Source organism: Rhinatrema bivittatum, chromosome 11, assembly GCF_901001135.1.
Source record: "Rhinatrema bivittatum chromosome 11, aRhiBiv1.1, whole genome shotgun sequence".
Taxonomy (NCBI): Eukaryota; Metazoa; Chordata; class Amphibia; order Gymnophiona; family Rhinatrematidae; genus Rhinatrema; species Rhinatrema bivittatum.
Window position 1 is genome coordinate 15,741,710 of NC_042625.1, and position 25,166 is coordinate 15,766,875.

At 45.7% G+C, this 25,166-nt stretch overlaps 2 protein-coding genes across 2 annotated transcripts in view; one reads left to right on the forward strand and one right to left on the reverse strand.

Moving 5' to 3' along the window:
- The window catches only part of LOC115073493 (retinol dehydrogenase 14-like), a 73,168-nt gene that overhangs the window by 36,411 nt on the left and 11,591 nt on the right, over nucleotides 1-25,166 (forward strand). The window lies entirely within an intron of this gene.
- CRYBA4 (crystallin beta A4) lies at nucleotides 953-23,832 on the reverse strand. Its single transcript, XM_029619427.1, has 5 exons — nucleotides 23,827-23,832; nucleotides 20,031-20,149; nucleotides 19,672-19,813; nucleotides 1,753-1,895; nucleotides 953-1,100 (listed from the first exon to the last, which is right to left on the reverse strand). The coding sequence occupies exons 1-5, from the start codon at nucleotides 23,830-23,832 to the stop codon at nucleotides 953-955; spliced, it is 558 nt and encodes a 185-aa protein (XP_029475287.1).

A 25,166-nucleotide genomic window follows, 5' to 3' on the forward strand; every position in this document is an offset into this window, starting at 1 on the left:
TGAACCGGACACAAGTGGAGAGTTTCTATACATCCATCTGCCAGATCTTTTCCCTCAGCTCCTGACTGTGACTGTGAACCTTATTTGTAACTACAGCATCTGAGACCAAAAATTGCCATCCTTCGTAAATTATGTGCGCCCGTGGAATAAGACAACCCCTCCTCCCTGCCCTCACAGCCACCTTGTGTGGGTGACGGGATCCTTTGCACTTGTCTGCATTGTGCTGATTCCCTATCAAAGGATCAAGAACTTGGGTTTTTGGGTTTGTTTGTTTTTTTATGCTTAAAATTTAAACAACAATGTATGAACTCCCTGATAAGCTCTGAACTCAGCCTAGGAAAGCAGGGCTCCTTGACTGAAAAAGGAAGTGATGAGGCCACAGTCCTTGTGTTGTTACTGCAGCTTTAGCAGGCCTGAGGACGTAATGCAATTATGCGTCATGTGCAGATGTAAATCCCTTTAATCTCTCTCTTGCTAAATAAAGCCTTAGTACAAACTCTTCCTGGAGTCCAGGGGACATTCACTTGTTTTTCTCTTTCGATTTGTGATGTCACCAGGACTGCTCCTGGAATTATAGCCTCATGATTCACAGCTCCAGAGCTATAATCCTGGATGTAGTTATGGTAAGTAAGAAGGTGCGGGGGTTTTACTGGGATGATTGAAGCAGTGGTCTAATCAAGTATGAGACCCGCGTAAAACCAAATTCTTACAGCGTGCGTCACCAAAACTCAACGGTCCTTTTTCCTGGAGCTGCAAAGAACTTGGAGAATTGTCAGTGGGCCCAACCAGCAAACAGTTGATAATCTGAGCAGATGTGGATCTGAACTCTGAATAGCTGAGGCACAGCGAAGCGACACAATAATATGCAAAAGTACCAGAGACAATTGTTTATTTTTTGAATGTTGGTAATATTTGCATTAAATTGCCACAGAGGCGTTTTGTTCCCACTCGATTACTGCTGGATTCTCCGAATAGACTGGATTTGGAAGGTCTGTGCATGGGAGCCCCATTCTCTCCAGTGCTTGTACTCGCCTGAGGGATGGTCGCACTCCAAAATGTACTGGAAACCATGGTAGCCGGGATACTGGTAGCATACCCAGCTGCAGAGAGGAGAAGAACCGACTCAGAAACACAGAGACCTCATGGAAACGCAGCCCTTGGCTAAAGGCTAGCGGCTCCAGTGAAAAATAAAAAAACAGGAAAAGTCAGAGGAGCACTTCCTGATCTTCAAGTGCAAGGAGCAGCCTTACATCAGCAGTGCAGAGTATAAGGGGGGAGGGACTGATGAATGAGTCACAAACATATCTGTACTAGGGGTGTGCATGGGGGGGGGGGAGGCTGTGAAAATTAAACCAGGGCTCAAATCCTGCTGCCACTCTTATATGACCTTAGCTAGGCCACTTCCCCCTCTATTAGCCTGGAGTGCAAACTTAGGACCAGATTTACTAAGCCTTTTTCTCGTAGAGACAGACTGAGAAAACCCCTTAGACTGTGAGCCCTCTGTGGATAGAGAAATACCTACAGTACCTGAATGTAATCTGCGTGGAAGTGTCATGAGTGCAAAATACTTTTTAAAAGTTTTTTTTATTTCTACTGAATTGTTTTGATCTGCATTCAAAGGCAGAAATCAAATGAAAATGTGTTTGCTCTGTATTTTCAGACTGGAAGCCTAACGATGCTTTCAATGTTGTTTTAAATGACTGCGTGCCGGTAATCTGTGTAAGGGACGTGAAGAGTGCGTGAGGTACTCACGCGCCAGCAGGAACCCGGAAGGAGCCCACCTCGTTGTTACACCACCCCATGGCCTGAAGTGAAGGGTAGTCATCGCTCAGCTCGCCCTTCCTTCCTAAAAAGTTTTCCCGTTCAAATATGGTCATCCTGCTGTCCCGCTGGTTCTGTACAAATAGAAAGCACAAGCGGTTATGGAAGATCCCTGCACTTTTCAGGCCCAATCAGGGACTAGGCGAAGAAAATCTGTTCTGGCAATGTAATCTGTGGTGTGAAGAGAGCTGTGTGTGGGACTGATTCTCACCCTGACCTTGAAGAAGTCAGATTAAGCACAGCACAGGTAACTATCTCCCTTTTTCTCCTGCAATGTCTTTGTCTGTGGCATGGAAACAGAGTGGTCCTGTGATCTCTCTCCTCCCTCTTTCCACCATGCTATAGTCTTGCTTTCCTTCCCTTCCTTCACCTCCCTGAAATCAAAGGAGCAGGAGCCGACATCTCATCACCTCCCCTCCAGTTCTGCAGTTGATATTACCATCTCCACAATGACTTGAAAATTGGTGGACTGGCTGATCTTAGAATGCATGGTGAGATCAGTGATAAGTGACCTATGAATTTTAAAAATGATCCAGGAACCACTGGCATGAATGGCAGAGGCGAGGGCGAAGGGATCCTGCCAATCCCAATCATGGAACATTGGCGAAAGGGTGGAGAAAAAGAGGTTCCTGTTTATACCCCAGATTACTTCAGACAAGTGGGTTTGCATCCCTACCAGCAGATGGAGGCTGAGAACAAAAACTTTGAAGCACTGCTACATATCCGAGAGTGCCACCTCCAGTCCCTCAGTATTTCTCTGTCTCCAACTAATGGTAGAGGTGCAAACCTGCAGTCTGAGAGAGTAATTAAAAAAAAAAATTAATTTAGAAAAGAGGCTCTTCCAAAAGTTTGGAGTGCTCCCTGAGTTGTTAGGTGCCTTCATGGACCATCCCTCAGTTGGAGCTTGGCGAAGAAAGAAAGAAAAGAAGGAAATGGCCGAGCTGCAGTCTGGCAGCATTTACTGTGGGGAGAAGTTTATTTCTGCGTTCCTGATCAAGCAGGGGGATCTGAGCTCGTCAGCGGCTGTGACCTGGGAGGTTACAGGAGTTGCTCTAGCATGCAGCTCCTGTAAGTGTGCCCACTTGGTAGGCCTAATGGCATTGGCTTATCAACAGGGCAGAGCCTGTCAGACCTGCGGTACGTAGTGCAGGCATTTTAATGTGGTCATGTTTTGCAATGGCTGTGTGTCTGGACACAGCCATTGCCTCTGGACACAGTGACCCCCCCTAGCCTCCATGGAGGGTCACTCGTTCGGCAGGGCCCATGATAGATGCTCCCAGGGGGCTGAGACAGGTGGCCAGCAGGCAGCAGTGCCTTCAGGGTCCAGGGATTCCCCTCCTCTGCTTTCCCCAATGGTGCAGCCAGCGGGATAGGATTTTGAGGGTGAGGGGATCCAGATGAGGAATCTGATGGAGATCCAGAAGGATTTTCAATGGACTGCTTCTCCACAAGGCCTATTGGCCAGGTGGGAAGCAACAGGGAAGCAGCCCCTGGCAGAGAACTACAGTGTCCCTCGAAACTGCCATGTCCCTCAAAGAGGTCCCAGTTGGCCACTAGGGTCCTTGCTTCGTTGCCTGGGGCTGATGCGTCCCTCGATAGTGTTACAGAGGATTTACAGAATTCAGATGATTCACAAGTGGCAAGAGGTGACCCAGAAGATGACCCAGGAGAGGACCTCACAGTGGACGATCCAGCTGGTGACCCTGGGGCGAGAAAGGATATGGATGACTCAGATGAGGTACTGGTTACAGAAGGTGATGACCCGAGGGTTATTCAGTTTAGGAAAGAAGAGTTGAGACCTCTCATCCTTCACATTTTGGAGTAGCTGAGGATCAAGGTTACTTAGGAGGAGTCTGATAACAAAAGTGTGGACCCAGTTCTGGATGGACTGCGGGGGGTCTGCTGAAGGCTTTTCTGTTGCCCAAGAAGGTAAAAAAGCTGGTGAACTGGGAGTGGGATTCTCTGGAGGCCAGCTTGAAGATCAGTAGGGCAATGGCGAAATTGTACCCGTGTCAGAGGAGACCATTTGAGCTCTTGAAACTGCTAAAGGTGGATGCGGTAGTCTCAGTGGTCACCAAGAAGATCAGTATCCCAGTGGTGGGGGTCTGCTAAGCTAAAGGATGTTCAAGGCCGCAAGCTGGAAATTCAGTTGAAAAGGATGTTTGAGGTTTTAGCTTTGAATCTCCAGGCAGCAATCTGTGGTAGCTCGATGCAGAAAGCCTGTTTGCATTGGGTGCAGAAGGCTCAGGAGAATGAGCCCAACTCGATGGACTCCAAGCAGGCAGCCCGGTTGGAGGCTAAGGTGGCCTGTGTGACCGATGCCTTGTATGAATTAGTTCAAACATCGGCCAGGTCCATGGTCTCCACAGTTTCAGCAAGGAGACTCCTGCAGTTACGTAAATGGTCGGTGGATGTATAATCTTTTGTTTGGAGAGGAACCTAGGGCAGTTGATGAAGCATCTAGGAGAGTCCAAAGGACTAAGTTGCCGGAAAATTTTAAAAAAAGTGTCAAGAAAACCTTCCTGCCATGATCCCGTTTTCAGGATATGAGACAGTTTGTCTGGCAGGAGTGCCATGGTATCAGGGCAGCAGTAGACCTTGGGAAGACAGCAGTCCTTTCGGGGGTCCCACAGGACTTCCAGGGATGGTTCTATGGCCAATGCAGTCGGGCTAGTCCACTCTTTGGTGGAAGCTGTAGGAGGGAGATTATCTCTGTTCTATGGACCAAGATCATGTTGGACCAGTGGGTTCTAGAGGTGATAAGAGAATGTTTACAATGTTTATTGTAAAGCCTCAGGCTGAATTACTGTTTGCTGTAAACCGAGGTGATGTGCATTACGTGCCGCGGCATATAAAAAACTATAAATAAATAAATAAGGCTACACCTTAGAATTTTCTCTTCCGATCAGAGAAGTTTTCATAGTATCCCATTGAATGTCCTGAACCAAACAGGAGGTGATACAGGATACATTGCACCGGCTGCAAAGGCTAGAAGCAATTGTACCAGTTCTGCCTCTAGAAAGAGGCCAGGGAAGGTATTCTATTTATTTTATCATTCCCAAAAAGGAGGGCACATTTCAGCCTATTTTGGACCTCCAGAAAGTCAACACGGTGCTGCGGGTGCCAAATGTTTGGATGAACACGTTGCTTACCGTGATCACAGTGATCTGAAGAGGAGAGTTTTTGACGACCCTGGATCGGTCAGAAGCCTATCTGCATATAGCCATCCAGGAAGACCACCAAATGTTTCTGCATTTCATGGTGCTGGGGCAGCATTTCCAATTTTGGGCCCTTCCTTTCAGGCTGGCAACAGCGCCACGAACATTCATGAAGGTGGTAGTGACTGTGGCCCTGAGAAAGGAGAGAATTCTTGTCCATCCTTATCTGGCTGACTGGCTTGTACGGGCGAAGTCTACAGGGGAATGTCATCAGGCAGTGCACTGGGTGATGGACATGCTTTAGTCACTGAGCTTGGGATAAACTTGTCCAAGAGTCAACTGATGGCTTCGCGAAGCAATGCCAAGGTTGCTCTGTTTTTCAGTTGCCGGTGAGAGGTCAGAGTTGAGGGAATAGATGCTCTGGTACTTCCTTGACCAACAGGAATTCTGCTGTACATTTTTATCCATGGCCATTAATAGGCCGCATATTGCAGCACATAGAGAAGCTTCCAGAAAGGGTAGTGCTGGTGGCACCAGAGTGGCCGCGCCTTCCATGGTTCGTGGACTTGATTTATGTTGCGGTAGACAGGTCCCTCAGATTAGCTCATCTGTAGGGGCTGCTGAGACAAAAACCTATCTTTTCAGATCGCGCAGATCACTTTTGTCTTGCGACTTGCCTTTTGAGTGGAAATGGTTAAGGTTGAAGGAGTACTTAGAGCCAGTGATTGCCACGTTACTCCAGGCCAGAAGACAGTCCACGTCTATGCTATATGTCAGGGTGTGGAGAATTTTTGAGGCATTGATGTTTGGAGGAAAGAATAGACCCATTGAGGGCCTTTTTACAGCAGGGCTTGTCTAAGGTTCTGGCGTTCAACTCCCTTCGTGTGCAAGTAGCAGCCTTAGGGTACCTTAGAGGTAATAATTCTGTTATAATTGTTACCATGTTATAATTGTTATCATGTTATAATGTAAAATAGGGCAGAACTCGCCCTATTCTCTTAGTTACCTGGAAACCGATGTGATATCTCGATTGAATGTCGGTATATAAAATAAATAAATAAATAAAATATACAAGGGAGACCTTTGGTGGCGCATCCAGACAAAGTGAGGTTTTTAAACGGGGTCAAGCATTTGCGACCAAATGCAGGATGTATCCAGCATGGAGTTTGAACTTGGGTTCTTTGGGTTCTCTGTGGTTCTCCATTTGAGCCATTGTGAAGGGTGTCACTAAAGGTTCTCATCCTAAAAGTGTTTTTTCTGGTAGCGATTTGTTCGGCCAGATAGATTTCAAACTATCTGTAGGGAGCCATTTCTGAAGATTAAGGATGACAGGGTATCTTTGCATACAGTTCCATCATTTCTTTCGAAAGGTGGTGTCTTCGTTCCACCAGAAGGTGGAGCTCCCTGCTTTTCCAAATTGGTCTTCAGAGAGTACAGAGGTGAGGGAGCTGCATTTGTTGGATGTTTGCCAGGTTCTATTGCTGTTTCTGAAGGTCACCAACAGTTTTCAGCAATCGGATCGTGTTTTTCTTGTTTGGCGAAGCGAAAAAGAGAAATAAAGCTTCTAAGGATACGATTGCTCGCTGGCTTGAAGGAAGCTGTTTTTTCGGCTTATCTTTGCAAGGGTCGGAAGATTCCAGAGGGTTTATGAACACATTCTATTAGAGCGCAAGCAGCCTCCTAGGCTGATTGTCAGCTGGTGTCGGCTCAGGAGTGTTGTGTTTGTGGCATTGTGGACCCTTGGTCGCAATGGAGATGACTCCGCCCATGGGGAGGAGCCCCGTGGGGAACCACTGCGATAGGCTGACCCAAATAGTAGACACAGTATGGATAGAGTCTTTATTGTACTGTTGTAGGTAGATGGTGAGAACAGGAAGGTAAGGCACTGATCCACGAAGTGCCAGTACGTTCAACAGACTCAGAAGTATAGTCTCACCCAGATGGTCACGATAGGCAGGAGCCCGCAGTGCAGGAGGGTGGCTGGTGGGTGGAGTTGGATCGTAGAGGTACTCACAGAATGAAGGCGTCTTCCTGGTGGTAGAATGGTGGGACTGAAGGTCTGTGGTGCAGGATATAAAAGTAGATAGGTCCTCGAGGAGCGAGTACCCAATGGTCTAATATCCTGAAAGTAGAAATAGAGAGACTCCCAAGGAGCAGTTGTCTTAGTTAGTGAGGAACCCCGAAGAGAAGTTGGAAGCGAGAGACCCCCGAGGAGCGGGTGTCTAGAGCTTCTTACTGGAGCGAGGCCCTTAGCATGAAAGCGGCGCTAAGCGTGCTTTCAGGTAGCACCTTGGAAGGATCTGTTGTGGCAGGGACCCATTCTACATGAGGATCCGGGTCAATTTTGTCTTACGGTTTGGCCTTTCAAAGGGCTCTGTTGTTGAAGCAGGGTTATTCGCCTGCTATGATTTCCAGAAAATTTTCTACTTCTCTAGCCTGTGTTAAGGTTTGAAGAGTTTTCGAGGCCTGGTGTTCTGAATGAGGTTCTCAACCTTTCAAGGTGGATATTCCTTTAATGTTGGAATTCTTACAGGATGGCTTGCGTAAAGGCTTGGCCCTTAACACTTTGAAGATTCAAGCTGCAGCCCTTGCTTGTTATAGGAGGCAAGTTAATGAAGGGCCTTTGTCTTCCCATCCTGACATATCCTGTTTCTTGAAAGGATTTAAGCATCCTTGCCCCCCTTTGTGGCTTCTGGTACCTCTGTGGGACCTTACTTTGGTCCTGGAATTCTTGGAAGGTCTGACCTTTTGGCCTCAGCATGCTCTTTCCTTGTTGCTGCTTAACTTGAAGACACTTTTTCCGATAGCAATCTGTTCGGCAGGTCAGGTCTCTGAGCTGCAGGCTCTTTCTTGTCGTGATCTGTTTTCTGCATAAGACTCCAGGAGCAGTACAGCTTCAATTGAGCCCTCTTTTTGCTAAAAGTGGTTTCAGAGTTTCATTTGAATCAGTCCATTTCATTGCCCACCTTGGATAGGGAAAGAGATGAAAGTGAGTATCATCTTTTCCGTTCCTTGGACATTAAGCAACATTTGCTGAGGTACTTGGCGGTGACTAATTCTGTCCGGAAGTCATATTGCCTGTTTGTGCTCCATAGTGACAGTAAGCAGGGAGCACCAGCTATGCGGGCAACGATAGCCCGTTGGGTTAAAGACGTCATTAAGTCTGCCTGTGTGGCTGCTGATGTTGCTTTGCTGAAACATTCCACGAGGGCTCAGGCGGCATCGTGGGTAGAACTTTGTTTGTTGTCACCTGCCGAGATTTGCTAAATTGCAATGTCATCTTTGCCCACCTTTTTCCAAGCATTATTGCTTGAATGTTCGGGCTAGAGAGGACACCGAGTTCGTATGGGCAGTATTAACTGGATCACTGAAAGCCTCCCAGCCTCTTCAGGATTAGCTTTGATATATCTCACTGGTGGGGATTGGCCTGCCCTAATACAAAGGAAGGAAAAATTACTACTTATCTGATAATTTCTTTTCCTCTCATGAGGGCAGGCCAATCCCTCAGCTGCCATAGCCTGTTGATGTTTCTGTTTTGGTTAGCTTCTTCGGGGCGAACTTTGCAGAGAGTGACTCCTGCTCTTCCTTAAAGACTAGTAAGTGGCTTATCTAGCCCCTTAGTTTAGTGAAGATGTTATTTCTTATGGCTGAGCTCAGTGTTCCTGTTTGGGTTGGAAGCATGACATTGATTGTTAATGATTATGTTCAAGTATAATCAGTTTGTCCACAGTTTGGCTTTTCTCGAGAATACTGGTGAGCTAATGTCAAGGTGGAACTATATATCCATGACGTCAGTTTTTGCTCCATCTCCATCTGCTGGCAAAGATGCATAACCCACTGGTGGGGATTGGCTTGCCCTCATTAGAGGAAAGGAAATTATCAGGTAAGTATTAATTTCTCCTTGGAGATGAGGAGGGAAGAGGCACAGGTACTTTAATTATGGTGCTCATACCAGGCCAGCTTTGTAATTTTTTAAAGTATTTTCAGTCTTGGTGTTTCTTTCAGACCAAAGATGAAATGGGGCAGTTTGGATGGGTCATTTGGTCTTTATTTGCCATCATCTACTATGTTAGACGTCTAGAACAGGGCTTTCCAAACCTGTCCTAGAGGACCCCACAGCCAGTCAGGTTTTCAGGATACCCACAAATGAATATGCATGAGATATTTGGTATGCAAATCTATATCATGCATATTCATTGTGGATATCCTGAAAACCCGACTGGCTTTGTGGTCCCTAGGACAAGTTTGGAAAGCCCTAGGTTTGATCTAGATATACTACATGAAAAAATGTATATTAACCTGACTATAAGGAAAGGGTGTTTTGCAGTTTATTTTTATAAGGTTGGTGGGAGGTATTCCTTTCTTATTAACTGGTGGCTTTCAAACATTCAGGATAGTGAACCAAAGGTCAACTCGGGCTCTTCTGCCAACAAGACTGCTGCTGCTACCTATTGACAATGGTTATCTTGACTGTTAAGTAACAAAATATTTCAGAAAAATTAAGGTCATGTTCATAAACTAAGACAATTGAAACGGAGAAGAAAAAGTTAGTAGCATTTGTGCTTTTTCATTTGATAATGGTACAGGCTAAACTACAGCTGTGTGAGTTCTGATGGGGGAGAGAGAGTAATGGGTTTTTATAGACAGAAGGCAAATACACTGATGTAACATCCCAAAGCTGACTTGTATGAACTACTTACTATCCCAGTGTTTCCTAACCCTCTCCTGGCGACACATCTAACCATTCGGGCTTTCAGGATATCCATAATAAGTATCTATGAGATAGATTTGCATACATTGGAGACTCAGTATGCAAATCTCTCTCATGCATATTCATTGTGGCAATCTTGAAAACTTGACTGGCTAGGTGTGCCTTCAGGAGACAGTTGGGAAACACTCCTCTTTAGTAATGAGCGTAATTTTATTTTAGTCTTATTTATTTTATTATGATGTTTTATGTAATTTTATTCTACTGTTACTTTTGTTTTTATTTGGTTTTTAGTTATTATGTACACCGTAGTGATAGAAACATGTTTCTGTACAACGGTATAGAAGAATTGTACAAAATAAATAAATCAAATAAAGGGAGTGCAATTTTAAAGGGGAAAACCAGCTGCTCAAAATTTTAAGTGGGTGATCATCCAAACAGGTTGAAAGTACTCCTGTTGCGACCGTCGCTGCCCGACGTCTTCACTCCACCCTCTTTACCTCTGTGGCGACTCCCTCCAGGTCTGAAGGACGGCTGGCTGCCGCAGCGTCTCCCTGCCATCTCCGTCCAGCGTCCCCGGACCGGCTCGACACTGCAGATCTGTCATGTTGCCTGAAGCCTAGGTCGCGCGTGCACTCCGAGTGAAGTACCACCATGGGCGCGAACCTCAGAGGCGTCCCCCTGAGATGACGTCATCCGCTTCCGATATTTAAAGGTCTCTGATATCACTGGCAAATCGAGTTAGCAATGGGTTAGGACAAGGTTCATTCAGGTTACCCTGCCTAAGCTACTCTGCCTCCTCGGACTTACCAGAGGTAAGGGGCCTCGCTCTCTCTTTGCTTTTCAGGTTACAGACAGGAACTGGTACTCACTCCTCGAGGGCCCTCGTTCCTTACTATCTGCTGATTCTTTTCTGCCTGGAAGCCATCACTGTCTACATCATTGTGAGTTACTATTGCTCTCTTATAGATTTCCCTGGAACCAGGTACTTGCTCCTCGAGGGCCTATCCTTTCCAGCTCCTGAGCTCCCTGAGACCAATATGTGATTGTTGTTATCTAGTTCTGTTCATAAACTCTGCATACCCTGCCTACTCACTGTCTTCAGTTTCTCAACAGCTCAGCCATCCAAGGATCGCTTTTCCAGTATCTGAGGGACTTCAGCCCTGCCGAGCACTTCAGCTCACTATTGCCACCTCTAGTAGTTTCAAGACCTGTTTAATAAAAGAGCTAGTGTGTGTCTGTCTCCATACTCTAAGCCTAGCCGGTGGTCCCTCTCGGGATCTTCCCCCGGGGGCGTGGTCATATGCCATCGGCCCAAGGATCCACCTACTACTATCTCCAGCAGTCTATAACAACAGATTGCTACTCCGCCTACGGAATACATCAGATTGCTACTCCTATCTGATTGCTCTTCCCATCAGCATAGCGGATCATGACAGATTGCTAACTCCATGGATCCGGCTTGACTCCAGGATCCGGCTAGCTCTATGGATCTGGCTTGACTGCATTGACCCGGCCTATCTCCATGGATCCAGCATAACTCTCTGCCTTGCAGGCCATACCGGGCCTGGCCCTGTGCATCTCGGAGCAGCAAGATGCCTTGGAGAAATTTACTGCAGCATTTCATCAGCTACACACACAGAAGGTTCAAGGCACAGCTTCCAACCATGAAGGTCAGTTACAGGAGGTAACTGAAGACTGCTGTACCACTGGCAGCTCCAATCCGCTTTTCCGGAGAAATCCAGAAGACCCGGGGCTTTTTGAACCAGTGCTGCATGCACTTTACTTTACAACCATCTTTATTTCCTACGGCACTCTCTAAGACTACCTACATCCTTTCGTACTTGGATGGCAGAGCTCTGTCGTGGGCATCCACCTTGTGGGAACGCAAGGACCCCATTGTGCAGGACATAGAAGGATTTATGGACTTGTTTAGATCTGTTTTTGATGACCCTGTGTGAACCTCTGTTGCCGGTTCTGCTTTAGTGGACTTATTTATTTTATTTTATTTATTTATTTAACATTTTTTATATACCGAGGTTCTGGTAACAATGTTATTAATCACTTCGGTTTACATATAACTTTGGGATGACATAAAGTTGAAGTTGACTTGATGACTTGAACTTTGATGACTTGAACTCGATGACTTGAACTTTGGGATAATCAAACAATATGAAGCAACTACCTCTCCTAAATTAATCACAAACAAAGGAGAGAGGAGACTCAACTCACTCAATGAATCTAACAAACGAACTGTCGACAAACTTATTATCCAACCATTAATTACCCAACAAATGACAATATCATCAAGGTTATTGCTCTAGTGTTGTAATCTGCAGCCTCTCGCCACGCAATGGGCCGCAGGCTGTTGTCAGCTTACAGAGCTTCTTTTTTATAATCATTTACTGTCATTTGTCCACCCACCAAATACCTTTATTCAAAAAACAGTTCTATAACCATGTCAATCTTTTCAATTATTCAGCCTTATGCAGAACAAAACGTTCTTTCAATGTCAAGTTCAAAAAAATTGAATACTTAGCCGTAAATTTTTCATCGAGCAGCTACAATACTTTGCTGTTCAATTTGACCGTCCCAACATGTTTCGACTGAAGTATCAGTCTTCTTCAGGGGAATTATAATATCTCGAATCAGGCCAAAATATTCCGTGTACCCTGAAAGTTAAAAACCATAAATTAAAACCACTCAAAGCAGACCGCACACCCCTTCTTATAAAGAAAAATCCTAGTGTAAACTATAATCCACTATTTAAGAGTCAGGAGATATACTCCACTTACCCGGACCAAGCTTACAGGTCTCACTGGGGATTCAAAAATGGCGCCTCAGCGTCCCAGTTGATCTCTACAGCCATATTCACTCTGAATTTAAGCACATCCCACTTATTCAGACAACCGGAAATCCGGATCATCTAAACCAAATGAACTCCAATTCCCACAATTCTACACTCTTGAAACGCCGCGATTTTTCAAAACACTGACCAGTCAATGTCTTTGTTTAATCCATTTGGATCTACCGTGTTAAAGTAATAAATCCATTTTTGCTCTCTTTGAAGTAGGTAACCATCAAAATCACCTCCGCGGCTCTTAGGCAGAGGTTTTTCTATCACGGCAAATCTTAAAACATCAAACGTATGCAAATGTGAAAGGCAGTGTTGTACTACCGGCGCTTCAACCTTGCCGCGTGTAATGGCACTCCTGTGCTCAATCATGCGGGTCTTTAAACAACGTTTGGTTTTGCCAATATATAAACGGGGGCATGGGCACCATAACCCATAACCCATAAATCACACCCTTAGACTCGCAGTTGGTAAGTGATCGAAGCTGAAATTTGCCATTAGCAAAAAACGGTAGAACACTACCTGCAAAAGATTGAGTACACACAGTACAATTCCCACAAGGAAAGTGTCCTTTAATCCCGAAATCTCTGATCTCTCCATCATTCTATTCCTCTGCGAAGTCTGAGTGTACTATCATGTCTCTCAGGTTTCTCCCACGCTTAAAGGCAAACCTTGGAAGCTCATTGAACCCTTCATGTAAATGTAGAATGTGCCAAAATTTTTTTATGATGTTCTGAACTTTGTATACTTAAGTATACAAAGTTCAGAACATCATATGATGTGATAGAAAAACCTCTGCCTAAGAGCCGCGGAGGTGATTTTGATGGTTACCTACTTCAAAGAGAGCAAAAATGGATTTATTACTTTAACACGGTAGATCCAAATGGATTAAACAAAGACATTGACTGGTCAGTGTTTTGAAAAATCGCAGCGTTTCAAGAGTGTAGAATTGTGGGAATTGGAGTTCATTTGGTTTAGATGATCCGGATTTCCAGTTGTCAGAATAAGTGGGATGTGCTTAAATTCAGAGTGAATATGGCTGTAGAGATCAACTGGGACGCTGAGGCGCCATTTTTGAATCCCCAGTGAGACCTGTAAGCTTGGTCCGGGTAAGTGGAGTATATCTCCTGACTCTTAAATAGTGGATTATAGTTTACAGTAGGATTTTTCTTTATAAGAAGGGGTGTGCGGTCTGCTTTGAGTGGTTTTAATTTATGGTTTTTAACTTTCAGGGTACACGGAATATTTTGGCCTGATTCGAGATATTATAATTCCCCTGAAGAAGACTGATACTTCAGTCGAAACATGTTGGGACGGTCAAATTGAACAGCAAAGTATTGTAGCTGCTCGATGAAAAATTTACGGCTAAGTATTCAATTTTTTTGAACTTGACATTGAAAGAACGTTTTGTTCTGCATAAGGCTGAATAATTGAAAAGATTGACATGGTTATAGAACTGTTTTTTGAATAAAGGTATTTGGTGGGTGGACAAATGACAGTAAATGATTATAAAAAAGAAGCTCTGTAAGCTGACAACAGCCTGCGGCCCATTGCGTGGCGAGAGGCTGCAGATTACAACACTAGAGCAATAACCTTGATGATATTGTCATTTGTTGGGTAATTAATGGTTGGATAATAAGTTTGTCGACAGTTCGTTTGTTAGATTCATTGAGTGAGTTGAGTCTCCTCTCTCCTTTGTTTGAACTTTGGGATGACATAACACGTCATCCCAAAGTTCAAAGTTGACTTGAAGCAAGGCAGCAGATCATTGGCTGAATTCGCCATAGAATTCAAGACTCTTGCGGCAGAACTCCGCTGGGACCGCAAATATCTCAAGACACTCTTCTGCAGAGGCCTGGATACCTGTTTAAAGGACGAGCTGGCCACTCGCCAGACACCTGACTCGCTGGACAAATTAGTAGCCTTGGCCACTCTGATTGATCATCGACTCCGGGACAAGGTGAAGGAACTCCGGCCTAAGGTGTTACCAGGGTTGAAACAGGCCAGTGCTATCAATGCACTTCGGCTGGTTCCAGTAACTTCCGCCGCTGATACAGATGAACCAATGCAACTTGGTCATGGACACTTGACCTCCAAGGAGAGAAGATTTCGGAAGAAGTACGGCCTATGCATGTACTGTGGTCAGTCCGACCATGATGTCTCTACATGCTCCATTTTGTCCAATAAACGGAAGGGACTAAGTCCTGCAGGAGGACTGTTCTTAGGCCTTACCGCATCCTCTCCTCCGCTCTCTCTCCAGTCTCCTTAACCTACGGACCAGTTATGGTTCAGACTCCTGCCTTGGTGGACTCAGGGGCAGGAGGCAACTTCATTCTCAGACATCTAGTGGAAGACCTGAGGAGTCCCTTTGTCAAACTTGAAGATCCATTATTGCATTATAACTTGAAGTGGGTATTGGATGTTTCTCAACATCGCCACTTACACCAAGATCTCCATGACGTCCCCAGCAGTTTAACCCATTTCTGCTGATTTTCATAACTCTTTCAATGTTCACCTTGGCTCGAAGGCATTCAACACCAAAATCCGTATTCACGGATCATAATTTTAGAGTATCTCCGTCACACTCTTTCCATTTGGAAGATGTGCCTGAAGAGCCATAGCACATATGGACCCGAAGAAGATACTCTAGGCAACCAGCCAGTCTGTATCCGCTGGCAATGTCATCAATTCTCATCCAGCAACATCTACTGGAGCACCACTAATTGAAGTGGTTTCTGGGCGTTCTCTATCACTGCCACTTCCACTGAATCAATCAGTGACGTCCACAGCAGCTCAATCCATTGCTGCTGATATTTACAAACAAAATTCTTCCAAGACTCAAGATCCACCTGTCATCGATGCAGAAGATGACTTAGAGATTAAGATCAAAGAGATTCTGGATGTTCGTATAAGAGGCAAGACTTTTGAATACCTTCTGATATGGGAGGGATTCGGCCCCGACATAATCTCTTGGGGACCTCAGACCAATATCTTGGACAAAGAGATGCTTCGTCAGTTCCACCTCGCACATCCTTCAAAACCTAAGCCTGGTACCCGAAGAGGAGATCGCCATTTGAAGGGGGGTACTGTTGCGACCATTGCTGCCCGATGTCTTCACTCCGCCCTCTTTACCTCTCTTTACGACTGCCTCCAGGTCTGAAGGACGGCTGGCTGCCGCGGCGTCTCCCTGCCGTCTCCATCCGGCATCCCTGGACCGGCTCGACGCTGCAGATCCGCCATGTTACCTGAAGCCTAGGGCATGCGCGCGCGCTCTGAGTGAAGTACAGGCAAAGGCGCGAACCTCAGGGGCATCCCCCTGAGATGACGAAATCCGCTTCTGATATTTAAAGGTCTCTGATATCGCTGACAAACCGAGTTAGCAATGGGTTAGGACAAGGTTCACTTAGGTTACCCTGCCTAAGCTACTCTGCCTCCTCGGACTTACCAGAGGTACCCGCTTCTCGGGGGCCTCGCTCTCTCTTTGCTTTTCAGGTTACAGACAGGAACCGATACTCGCTCCTCGAGGGCCCTCGTTCCTGACTATCTGCTGATTCTCTTCTGTCTGGATGCCATCACTGTCTACATCATTGTGAGTTACCATCACTCTCTCAGAGCTTTCCCTGGAACCAGTTACTCGTCCTCGAGGGCCTATTCTTTCTAGCTCCTGAGCTCCGAGACCAATATGTGAGTGTTGTTATCTAGTTCTATTCATGAACTCTGCATACCCTGCCTACTCACTGTCTACAGTTTCTCAACAGCTCAGCCATCCAGGGATCGCTGTTCCAGTATCTGAGGGACTTCAGCCCTGCTGGGCACTTCAGCTCACTACTGCCACCTCTGGTGGATTCAAGACCTGTTTAATAAAAGAACTAGTGTGTGTCTGTCTCCATACTCTAAGCCTAGCCGGTGGTCCCTCTCGGGATCTTCCCCCAGGGGCATGGTCATCTGCCACCGGCCCAAGGATCCACCCACTACTATCTCCAGCAGTCTATAACAACAGATTGCTACTCCTATCTGATTGCTCCTCCCATCAGCATAGCGGATCATGACACTCCTCCTTTTCCATAGCTGATCGATACATTTTATGTCCAAACAGATAAGGGTCTAGCTTGTCTTGAAGATGGCACTTTAGTGTCATTAGGAGCATCCATCTGCCCAGTGGCGTAGCCACAAATGCACCTGGGAGGGCCATGGCCCACCCACTTTGCACTCAGGCCCATTGACTCAGAGTTACCCGGTGCCTGAGGTCTGATACAGGGCCATTGCGAAACTCATCTCGCATGGCCCGAGGCCTGACCTGACCTTCGTAGGGCCATCACGGAGCTCATCCCACGCAGCCCAAGAGGAGAGACCTGACAGTCGCAGGGTCGTCACAGAGCTCGTCTCGTATGGCCTGAGAACAGAGACCTGACCGTAGCAGGGCCATCATGGAGCTCATCCCACGTGGCCCATGAAGAGAGGCCTGACCATCTCAGGGCCGTTGTGGAGCTCAACATGCACGGCCAGAGAAGAGGCCTTGTAGCAAGGAGTCCCAGAAGAGAGGGAGATGCCCTGATAGAGTGTGTGTGTTTGTATGTATGTATATATGTGTGTGTATATATATATATATATATATATATATATATATATATATATATATCTTTGAGAGAGAGACAGAATGGGAAGCCTGTGTGTGTGTATGAGAGAGAGAGCGTGGGAGTGAGAAGCCTGTGTATGTATGTGTATGAGAGAGAGAGCGTGGGAGTGAGAAGCCTGTGTATGTATGTGTATGAGAGAGAGAGCGTGGGAACGAGAAGCCTGTGTGTGTGTATGAGAACATGGGAGTGAGAAGCCTGTGTGTGTGTGTGTGTGTGTGAAAAAAACCATGGGAGTGAGAAGCCCGTGTATGTATGAGAGAGAGCATGGGAGTGAGAAGTGTATGTGTGTGTGTATGAGAGAGAGCATGGGAGTGAGAAGCCTGTGTGTATGTGTATGAAAGAGAGCATGGGAGTGAGAAGCCTGTATATGTGTATGAAAGAGCATGAGAGTGAGAAGCCTGTGTGTGTATGTGTATGAAAGAGAGCATGGGAGTGAGAAGCCTGTGTGTGTGTGTGTGTATGAAAGAGTGCATGGGAGTGAGAAGCCTGTGTCTGTGTGTGTGTGTGTATGAAAGAGCATGGAAGTGAGAAGCCTGTCTGTCTGTGTGTGTGTGTTTGTGTGTATGAAAGAAGCATGGGAATGAGATGCCCATCTGTATATTTATGAGAGAGAGCATGGGAGTGAGAAGCTTGTCTGTGTATGTGGGAATGAGAGGCCTGTGAGTGTATGTGTATGAGAGCATGGGAGAGAGAAGCCTATGTGTGTATGAAAGCATGGGAATGAGAAGCCTGACACTATGTGTGCGTATGAGAGAGAGCATGGGAGTGAGAAGCCTGTCTGTGTAAGCATGAGCATGAGAGCGTGTGTGTGTATGTATGCAAGAAAGCATGTGGGTATGGAAGCCTGCATGAGGGAGAGAGCATGTAAGTGAGCTTGTATGTGTGTGTGAGAGTAGAAACCTGTGTGTGTGTGGGAGTGGGAGCCTGGGTAAAAGAGTGTGTGGGAGTGGGAACCTACGAGTGAGAGCCTGCATGTGAGAGAGAGCATGCAAGAGTGGGGAGCCTGTGTGAGAGAAAGCATGTGAGAGAGAATCTGTGTGTGTATATAAAAGAGGAAGGAAAGAAGACAAGATGAGAGAGAAGAAACAGAAATAATAAAAGATACCCTGAAAAAGGAATTAGGAAAAGACAGACAAGGGAAGCAAAGAGACTGAGACCAACCGATTAGAAAAATAAGATCAGACAGCAAAGGTAAAAAAAATTGTTTTGACTTTCAGCAATGGAATATGCCATCTTTGGGAATGTGCTTTTCTTATATATTTGTATTTTGCTGTTTCTTCAGTATTCCAGAGGCTGAGGCTGGTTTCTCAGGCTTTCCTTTTCAGTTTTGTCTGCATGTTTGATTCTAACTGTAGTTCTGAATTAGGTAAGGGTCTATCTGTGTTGCACATGTGTGACAGAAGTGCAGTATTTTGGCTAGCGTGTAGTTTGTAGGGATTTGTAGCAAATCGGCTTGTTCTGTTTGCCCACTACGCAGTGTATGAGTGTTCTAGGGCCTGGTGTAATGTTTGCCTTTGCTGCCTTTGTTTTAGATAAGGTTGCTGCTGTTTGAGTCCTGAGCGTTACTGCTCTTATGGTATGGCATGGGAAGGTTCTAGGTGTTGTTTTTATGGCTTTGTAGGGATTTGTCTTACTTCACAAAGTGTTTGGCATTGGAGGGAGTTTGTTTTGCTATCACCGAGGTGACACCAGAATTTGAATATATTTTTTTTGCATGTCCTAGTTCTGTTCTGCACCTGTTGCAAATGATGATTATTATGATTATTGCTGTTTTATTGTAGTTATGATATTCTCTGCATTTTAGGAAAGAGGATTCATAAAAATACATTTATATTTGTTTTATTACATAATTGGATCTGATTTTTCTGTTAAACTTCTGTTACTTTTTACATGATGTGTATTTATAAACTGCAATAAATTTAAAATACCTTATTAATCTATATAAATTTATTTTTAATGCTGGTAAGTGCTTGAAATAATAGAATTAAGATTTTAAAGCATCACTCATAATGAAACTACTTAGAAATCCATTGTCAGGTGCACTCTAATGCATTATTTATTGATAGGAGTACAAATAGTAGGGCCTAGACTTGTGGGTCCACTGCCCACTCATGTTAACCTTGGGACCCCCCAAAAGTTCATTTCTGGCTGCGCCACTGCTTCTGCCAGTAAGAGCAGGGCAGCGATGTTGGTCTTCCTCTCCCCGGTGCAGGAAATAGGGGCTGTGTGATATCACTGACTGACCTGCTTTTTGCTGGTACAAAATGGATGTTTCAAACAGAAGTAAAGGGCGGCTTCTATTGGATAAACTGTTTTCATGGATTATTCAACAAAGGGGAGTTACTTCAGCTGGCTGAAGGGCTAGAGCTGGTGCTAGCGCCCTAAGTAATGGAGCAAGCTAACAATTCTCTACTGCCAGATAGCAATATGATCATTGCCTGACCTTCCCCCTGGAGAATTTCATTCACATTGCACCTAGATGAGAGTACTTACAGCACAGGCAATTGGTCGGAATGATGTCATTCTCTCAACATGGTAAGCATTGCTGCCACTCCAAGCTTCCCAACGAGGGTACTCCCCTCGCTCCAGAACAAACTGCTGAGCCTGGAAGCCAGGGTGTTCATAGCCAGCCCAGCTAGAGGAATCATCAGAAAACGAAGATTCAGTGTGGTATTCTCTAGAGCAAACAAGGCATACTCGAGGGGGGAGAGAGAGGGAGAAAGATGTTGCAGGTGTCATGAAAAGAGAAGAATTGGCTGATTTTCAGTTTCTCGTCGTGCCATAGATGAGCTATAGACACAGGGTAGGCAGTCTGAACAGTGAACAGAGGCCCCACTTCTAGGAATACTCACGCGCCGCTCTCTACTTTGAAGGAACGGACTGTTTCAAATCCATATTCCATGAGGTTGGAACACTCGGCAGTAAACTCATGTCTGCGTCCTTGAAAATATTCCTGATCCCAAACGATGATCTACAGAAATGGATAAACCAGTTTATTGGGGGGTTTATAGAAAAAAGCATGCTGCTTGAGGATTGCATAATTCAGGTGTTTATCAGTATAAAGCTCATAAAATACCAAAGTCTTGGAGAGGCTTTGCTTTGATTAAAATATTCTTTTTTTTTTTTTTTATATTGACATTTAGCTTAAGACAGCAATCAATGTTCTAATAACCAGGACACTGTGTGCAGATCGGGTTTTACAGAGATAATCTGCAGTCTTTCTAGGTTGTGTTACCTTTTGAAAGACCAACAAAAGAGATGTAGTATACGAGCTTTTGAGACCACATAGACCTCTTCTGATCAGTTTGAATGCTGGCAAAGATTTGAAAAATTTAGTTTATTTAATGCTTAATCACAAATCTTGCAAAAGTAAATCAATGTGGTGTACACTAAAATAAAATTAACATAATAAAATCAATAGCACAAAATAATTATTAAATATATATAAATAAAAACATTTAAAGTAAAATTAAATAGAGCAAGTGCTAGAACCAAATAACATTTACAGAACCTTAAAATGAAAATAGTGAGGGTTATTTACAGAGAACATTTGAACAAGAGGCCAAAATAGCATAATAAGAAAATAAATAGATAAATAATGTCTTGAATTTTAAGTAATACTGGCCAAGTAATCTAATCTGAAGGAAAGGCTAGTAATAATATATGCCTTCAAGGCTTTCCTGAACGTGGTATTTTTTTCCATACGTGTTGCTAATGGGAAAGAGTTCCAAAGACTGGGGCTAGATATACGAAGCAGACCGTTCTAGCCTGATTTCCCGCGGAGAGGGTAGAGCTAACAGTTCTTGTTAGGATCAATGGAGGGGCGATGAGAGACAATTTCACTAGAGAGATAGGAGGGATTACCCCAGCAAAGAGCCTTGAAGGTCACACACCTGATCTTGAACTGGATGTGCATGGAGACGGGGAGCCACTGCAGTTTTTAGGAAAGGAGTGACATGATCAAATCTCTGCTTGCCAAAGATTAATTTGGCAGCTGTATTTTGAATTGTTTCATCTGTTTAAATGAAAAACCATAGGGGTAGATTTTCAAAGGGTTAAGCGCGTAAGATATGTGCGTAACCCCTGAAAACCTACCCCTGCGTGCGCCGAGCCTATTTTGCATAGACTCGGTGGCGCGCACAAGCCCCGGGACGCGTGTATGTCCCGGGGCTTTCGAAAATGGGCGGGGCCGGGGGACGTGGCAGCAGTTCGGGGGCAGGGCTGGGGCATTCCATGCGGCTGCGTGCGCATGTTATAAAATGGGGCGTAGATTTGTGCACGCCGGGTAGTCTAGTTGAGCTAGAATAAATAAATTAACTAGGATCTGTGCAATCAAGAAATGATCTAAGTCTGCAAATGAACCTTGAGAAAAATATGAGCTTTGTAACAGATGTGAAATATTATAACCACCTCCAAGGAATCAGAAAACCCTCCCTCACAGTGACTAAAAAACGTTTCCTAGCATGTAGACAGATGGACTCAGGACCAATGTATTTATGCTCCCCTGCCAGCAGATGGAGACGGAGCAAGCAGACTTCACAGGATATATACTCCGGCAGTGACCCAGCCTGCCAGTATTCTCTGTCTCCAGCAGATGGTGGACGTGCATCTCGTTATGGGGATTGCTTCAGGTTTTTTGGAAGGAGAAATCTGAAGTCTAAATTAAGGAAATGAAAGCCCTGCTCTCCTGTGGTGATACTTAAAGGTCTTTCCCCCATTTGAGAATTCCTGAAGCAATTTCCATGGTCCCTCAGAGGTGTGCCTAGGTCCGGTAGCTGGTTTTGAGCTGCTTGAGTGGCTGAAAGGCAAGTGGGTGCAGGAATCCGAGCAAGGTGGAGACAGCAACTGCCCTCTCCCCCCTTAGCCAGAGACTTCCTCTGTGCTCAGCCAGGCTCCGGTAAGTTTAAATTAAAAAAAACAAAAAAAAAACCAGAGACTTACTGGGAGGTTTTACTGTACAGGACTTCCTTCTCCCTCCCAGTCTCAGAGCTGGGCACACCATTCTGACATTCGTCCCTTTCCATGGGAGGTCAAGGGATGTGGGCAGCCTGGCGGGTTGAGCAGCCTCTGTAGGCTAGGCCCTGCTCTGAGGCTTTTCGCTGTGCACAGTGTGATAGGCCGCAATGACTTTTCGCGCGCTTTCAGAGGCTGCTGTCTACTGGCTTCTCAGTCCGACTGTGCGTCCAATTGTGTGCCCAGTTTTTGGGTGCACAGTAAAGCCTTTAATTTTGAGCGTTCACGTTAAGTGCTGCCTAATGGCCGCGTGCTTTCATCAGCGCTCAAGTGTTTTTTTGTGCTCTCATTTTGGTCACCTCGGATAGCGCCTAGGTGTGTGCACACAAGTATTGGATGCATAATTTTTGGGTGTCTAGTTGAGCACATATATGACCTTGGGCAAGTCACTTTACCCTACATTGCCTCAGGTACAAAAACTTAGATTGTAAGCCCTCTGGGGATAGAGAAATACCTACAGTACCTGAATGTAAACCGGTGTGATATCTCAATTGAGATGAATGTCGGTATATAAAAATAATAAATAAATAAATAAATAAACAAAAAGCAGTTAGATGCACACCTCCGGCCGCCACTCACCGTGATAATGCCAGTACCTCAGAAGCCTAAGCACCATATCTTTGTGCTGCCCGTTCTTTTCAGGCGTCTCCTCCTGGAGTGCCTGCTAATTTGTGCCAGCACTGCTTGGAGGCTCAGAGTGCCTTGTCTTGCTCTGTTTTTGGCTAAGCCTGGTTCTCCCAGCCGGATGTGGTCTGGTTGAAGATGTCTCAGGTGGGGTGCCTGACCTTCGCCCTCCCCTAACTGTTCCTCAGCAGGGGAAGGTGGCTCAGTAAGTAGTCCTCATATGCCTCTCAGTCTGGATGCTTCTACCTTTTTTTTCAGCGCCGTAGTGCCCCTCGAGGGGCAGCAGGTCATCTGGATGGAGCTCAGGCTGGCTCGGAGAATGGCGCCAGTCCTGCATCTCCTGAGAATAGGGAACACACACACACACACACCCCGATTGGAGCCATATAAACTATGTGATGGTTCTCCAGACCTTGACAATGCTTGGTGTTCCTAGGGCAGATTCATTTCTGAGCCAAAGGGAAATCCTAGTTTGGTTTCCTTGTGTAAAGCCTCTTGTTTTTTCCCCGTGATGGAAGCCATTCTAGAATTGATTGAGCTTGAGTGCGATGCCCCAGAGACTATTTCCAAGGGGGTTGGATTTCGGAAGACCTGTACCCTCTGGATTCAGTGGTGAGAGAGTGCTTCTGTTTTCCAAAGGTAGATGCTCTTGAGTGTGCAGTCTCCAAGTGATCCACTATTCCCATGAAAGGGGAAAAGGCCTTGAAGGATGCTCACGTTAGCAAGATTGAGACTATCCTTGAGCAGGCGTTTGAAGCTGTGGCAGTGACCTTGCATCACTTCATGTTGTTCCTTGGTGGCTCACTCTTGTTTGCTTCTCTCCCAGGAGGTTGCTGGCTCTGGCGTAAATCGTAGCACTGTTATGGTACCAGCTGTAGCCTTTTTGGCTGATATGAGCTGTTAACCCATCATTTGAAAGTGACTCATTTTCACCTGAAAACCTTACACTCCGTGATAATGATGGTGCAGTCAGGGGAATTTCTGACCTCCCTGGATCTGTCAGAGGCTTACCTTCATATTCCTATTCGATTGGAGTACCAATGTTTCCTCTGATTTGCAGTGTTGGGGCACCAGTATCTGTTTTGGGCACTACCCTTTGGTCTAGCCACCACGCCCAGAACATTTTCAAAGGTTATGGTGGTCGTAGCGCTGGCCTTGAAGAGAAGGGATCCTGGAGCATCCGTATTTGGTTAACTGGCTGATTCGAGCCAAGTCTCAGGAAGACAGCTGCCTGGTGATACTCAAAGTGATCTGCTTATTGTGGGAGCTCGGTTTGGTGGTGAACCTGACCAAGAGCAATCGTCTGCCATCCCATTCGTTGGAGTGTCTGGGGGTCTGATTCGACACGGGATAGGACAAAGTTTTCCTACCGGAAGTTTGGATTCAGACATTGATGTCTCAAGTGCATCAGTTGGTGAACACCATGTGCTCGATGGTGTGTCCTACCTAGAGGTGCTCGGCTTGATGGTGGCAACCCTGGAAGTGGTGCTGTGGGTGAAGGCGCATTTGCATTCTCTTCAGTGCTCTAGGCTGTCTTGTTGGAACCAGCAGTCTCAGGACTATGTTGTTCGGCCCCATTTGCTGATGGAAATCTGCTCCCGCCTCCAGGGGTGGTTGCAGGAGGATCATCTGAGGAAGGGAGTTCCCTTCTCCTCTCTGACCTGGTTGGTACTCACGACAGATGTGAGTCTCCATGGTTGGCAGGCTCAATGTCTGGAGTTGACGGCCCAAGTGCGTTGGTCCTGCCGAAACATCAATCACCTGGAAGCCCGGGTAGTATGGCTGGCATGCTTGCAGTTCAGGCTGCGGGATCCAACAGTTTGCGTGATGTCGGACACCGCAGCGATGGTGGCTTACATCAATCACCAGGTAGTTACCAAGAGCCAGCCAGTGTTGCAGGAAATAGACCATCTTATGGTATAGCAGAAGGTCATCTGCAGATATTCTTGGCCTCTCACATTGTAGGAAAAGACAATGTTGGAGTGGACTTTCTAAGCAGGGAGAATCTGGACCCAGGAGAGTGGGTGTTGTCAGCTGAGGCGTTTCAGCTGATTGTGGATCGCTGGAGCCTTCCATTCCTAGACCTGCTGGCGACTTCTCAATGTGAAGGTTCCTTGATTCCACAGTTGCAGGAGAGATCTGTGTTCCCTGAGAATAGACGCTCTCGTACAGGATTGGCCGGAAGACAGATTGCTTTATGCCTTTCCTCCGTGGCACTTGCTGGGCAGGATAATTCACAAGGTAACCCCCAGTTAACCTCCCTAAGACTCTATCTAAATCCTTATCTAAAACTTTATCTTCCCAAGCAATGTTGTTATGTTACAATAGAAATGTTTCTCTCTAGCTCTTAT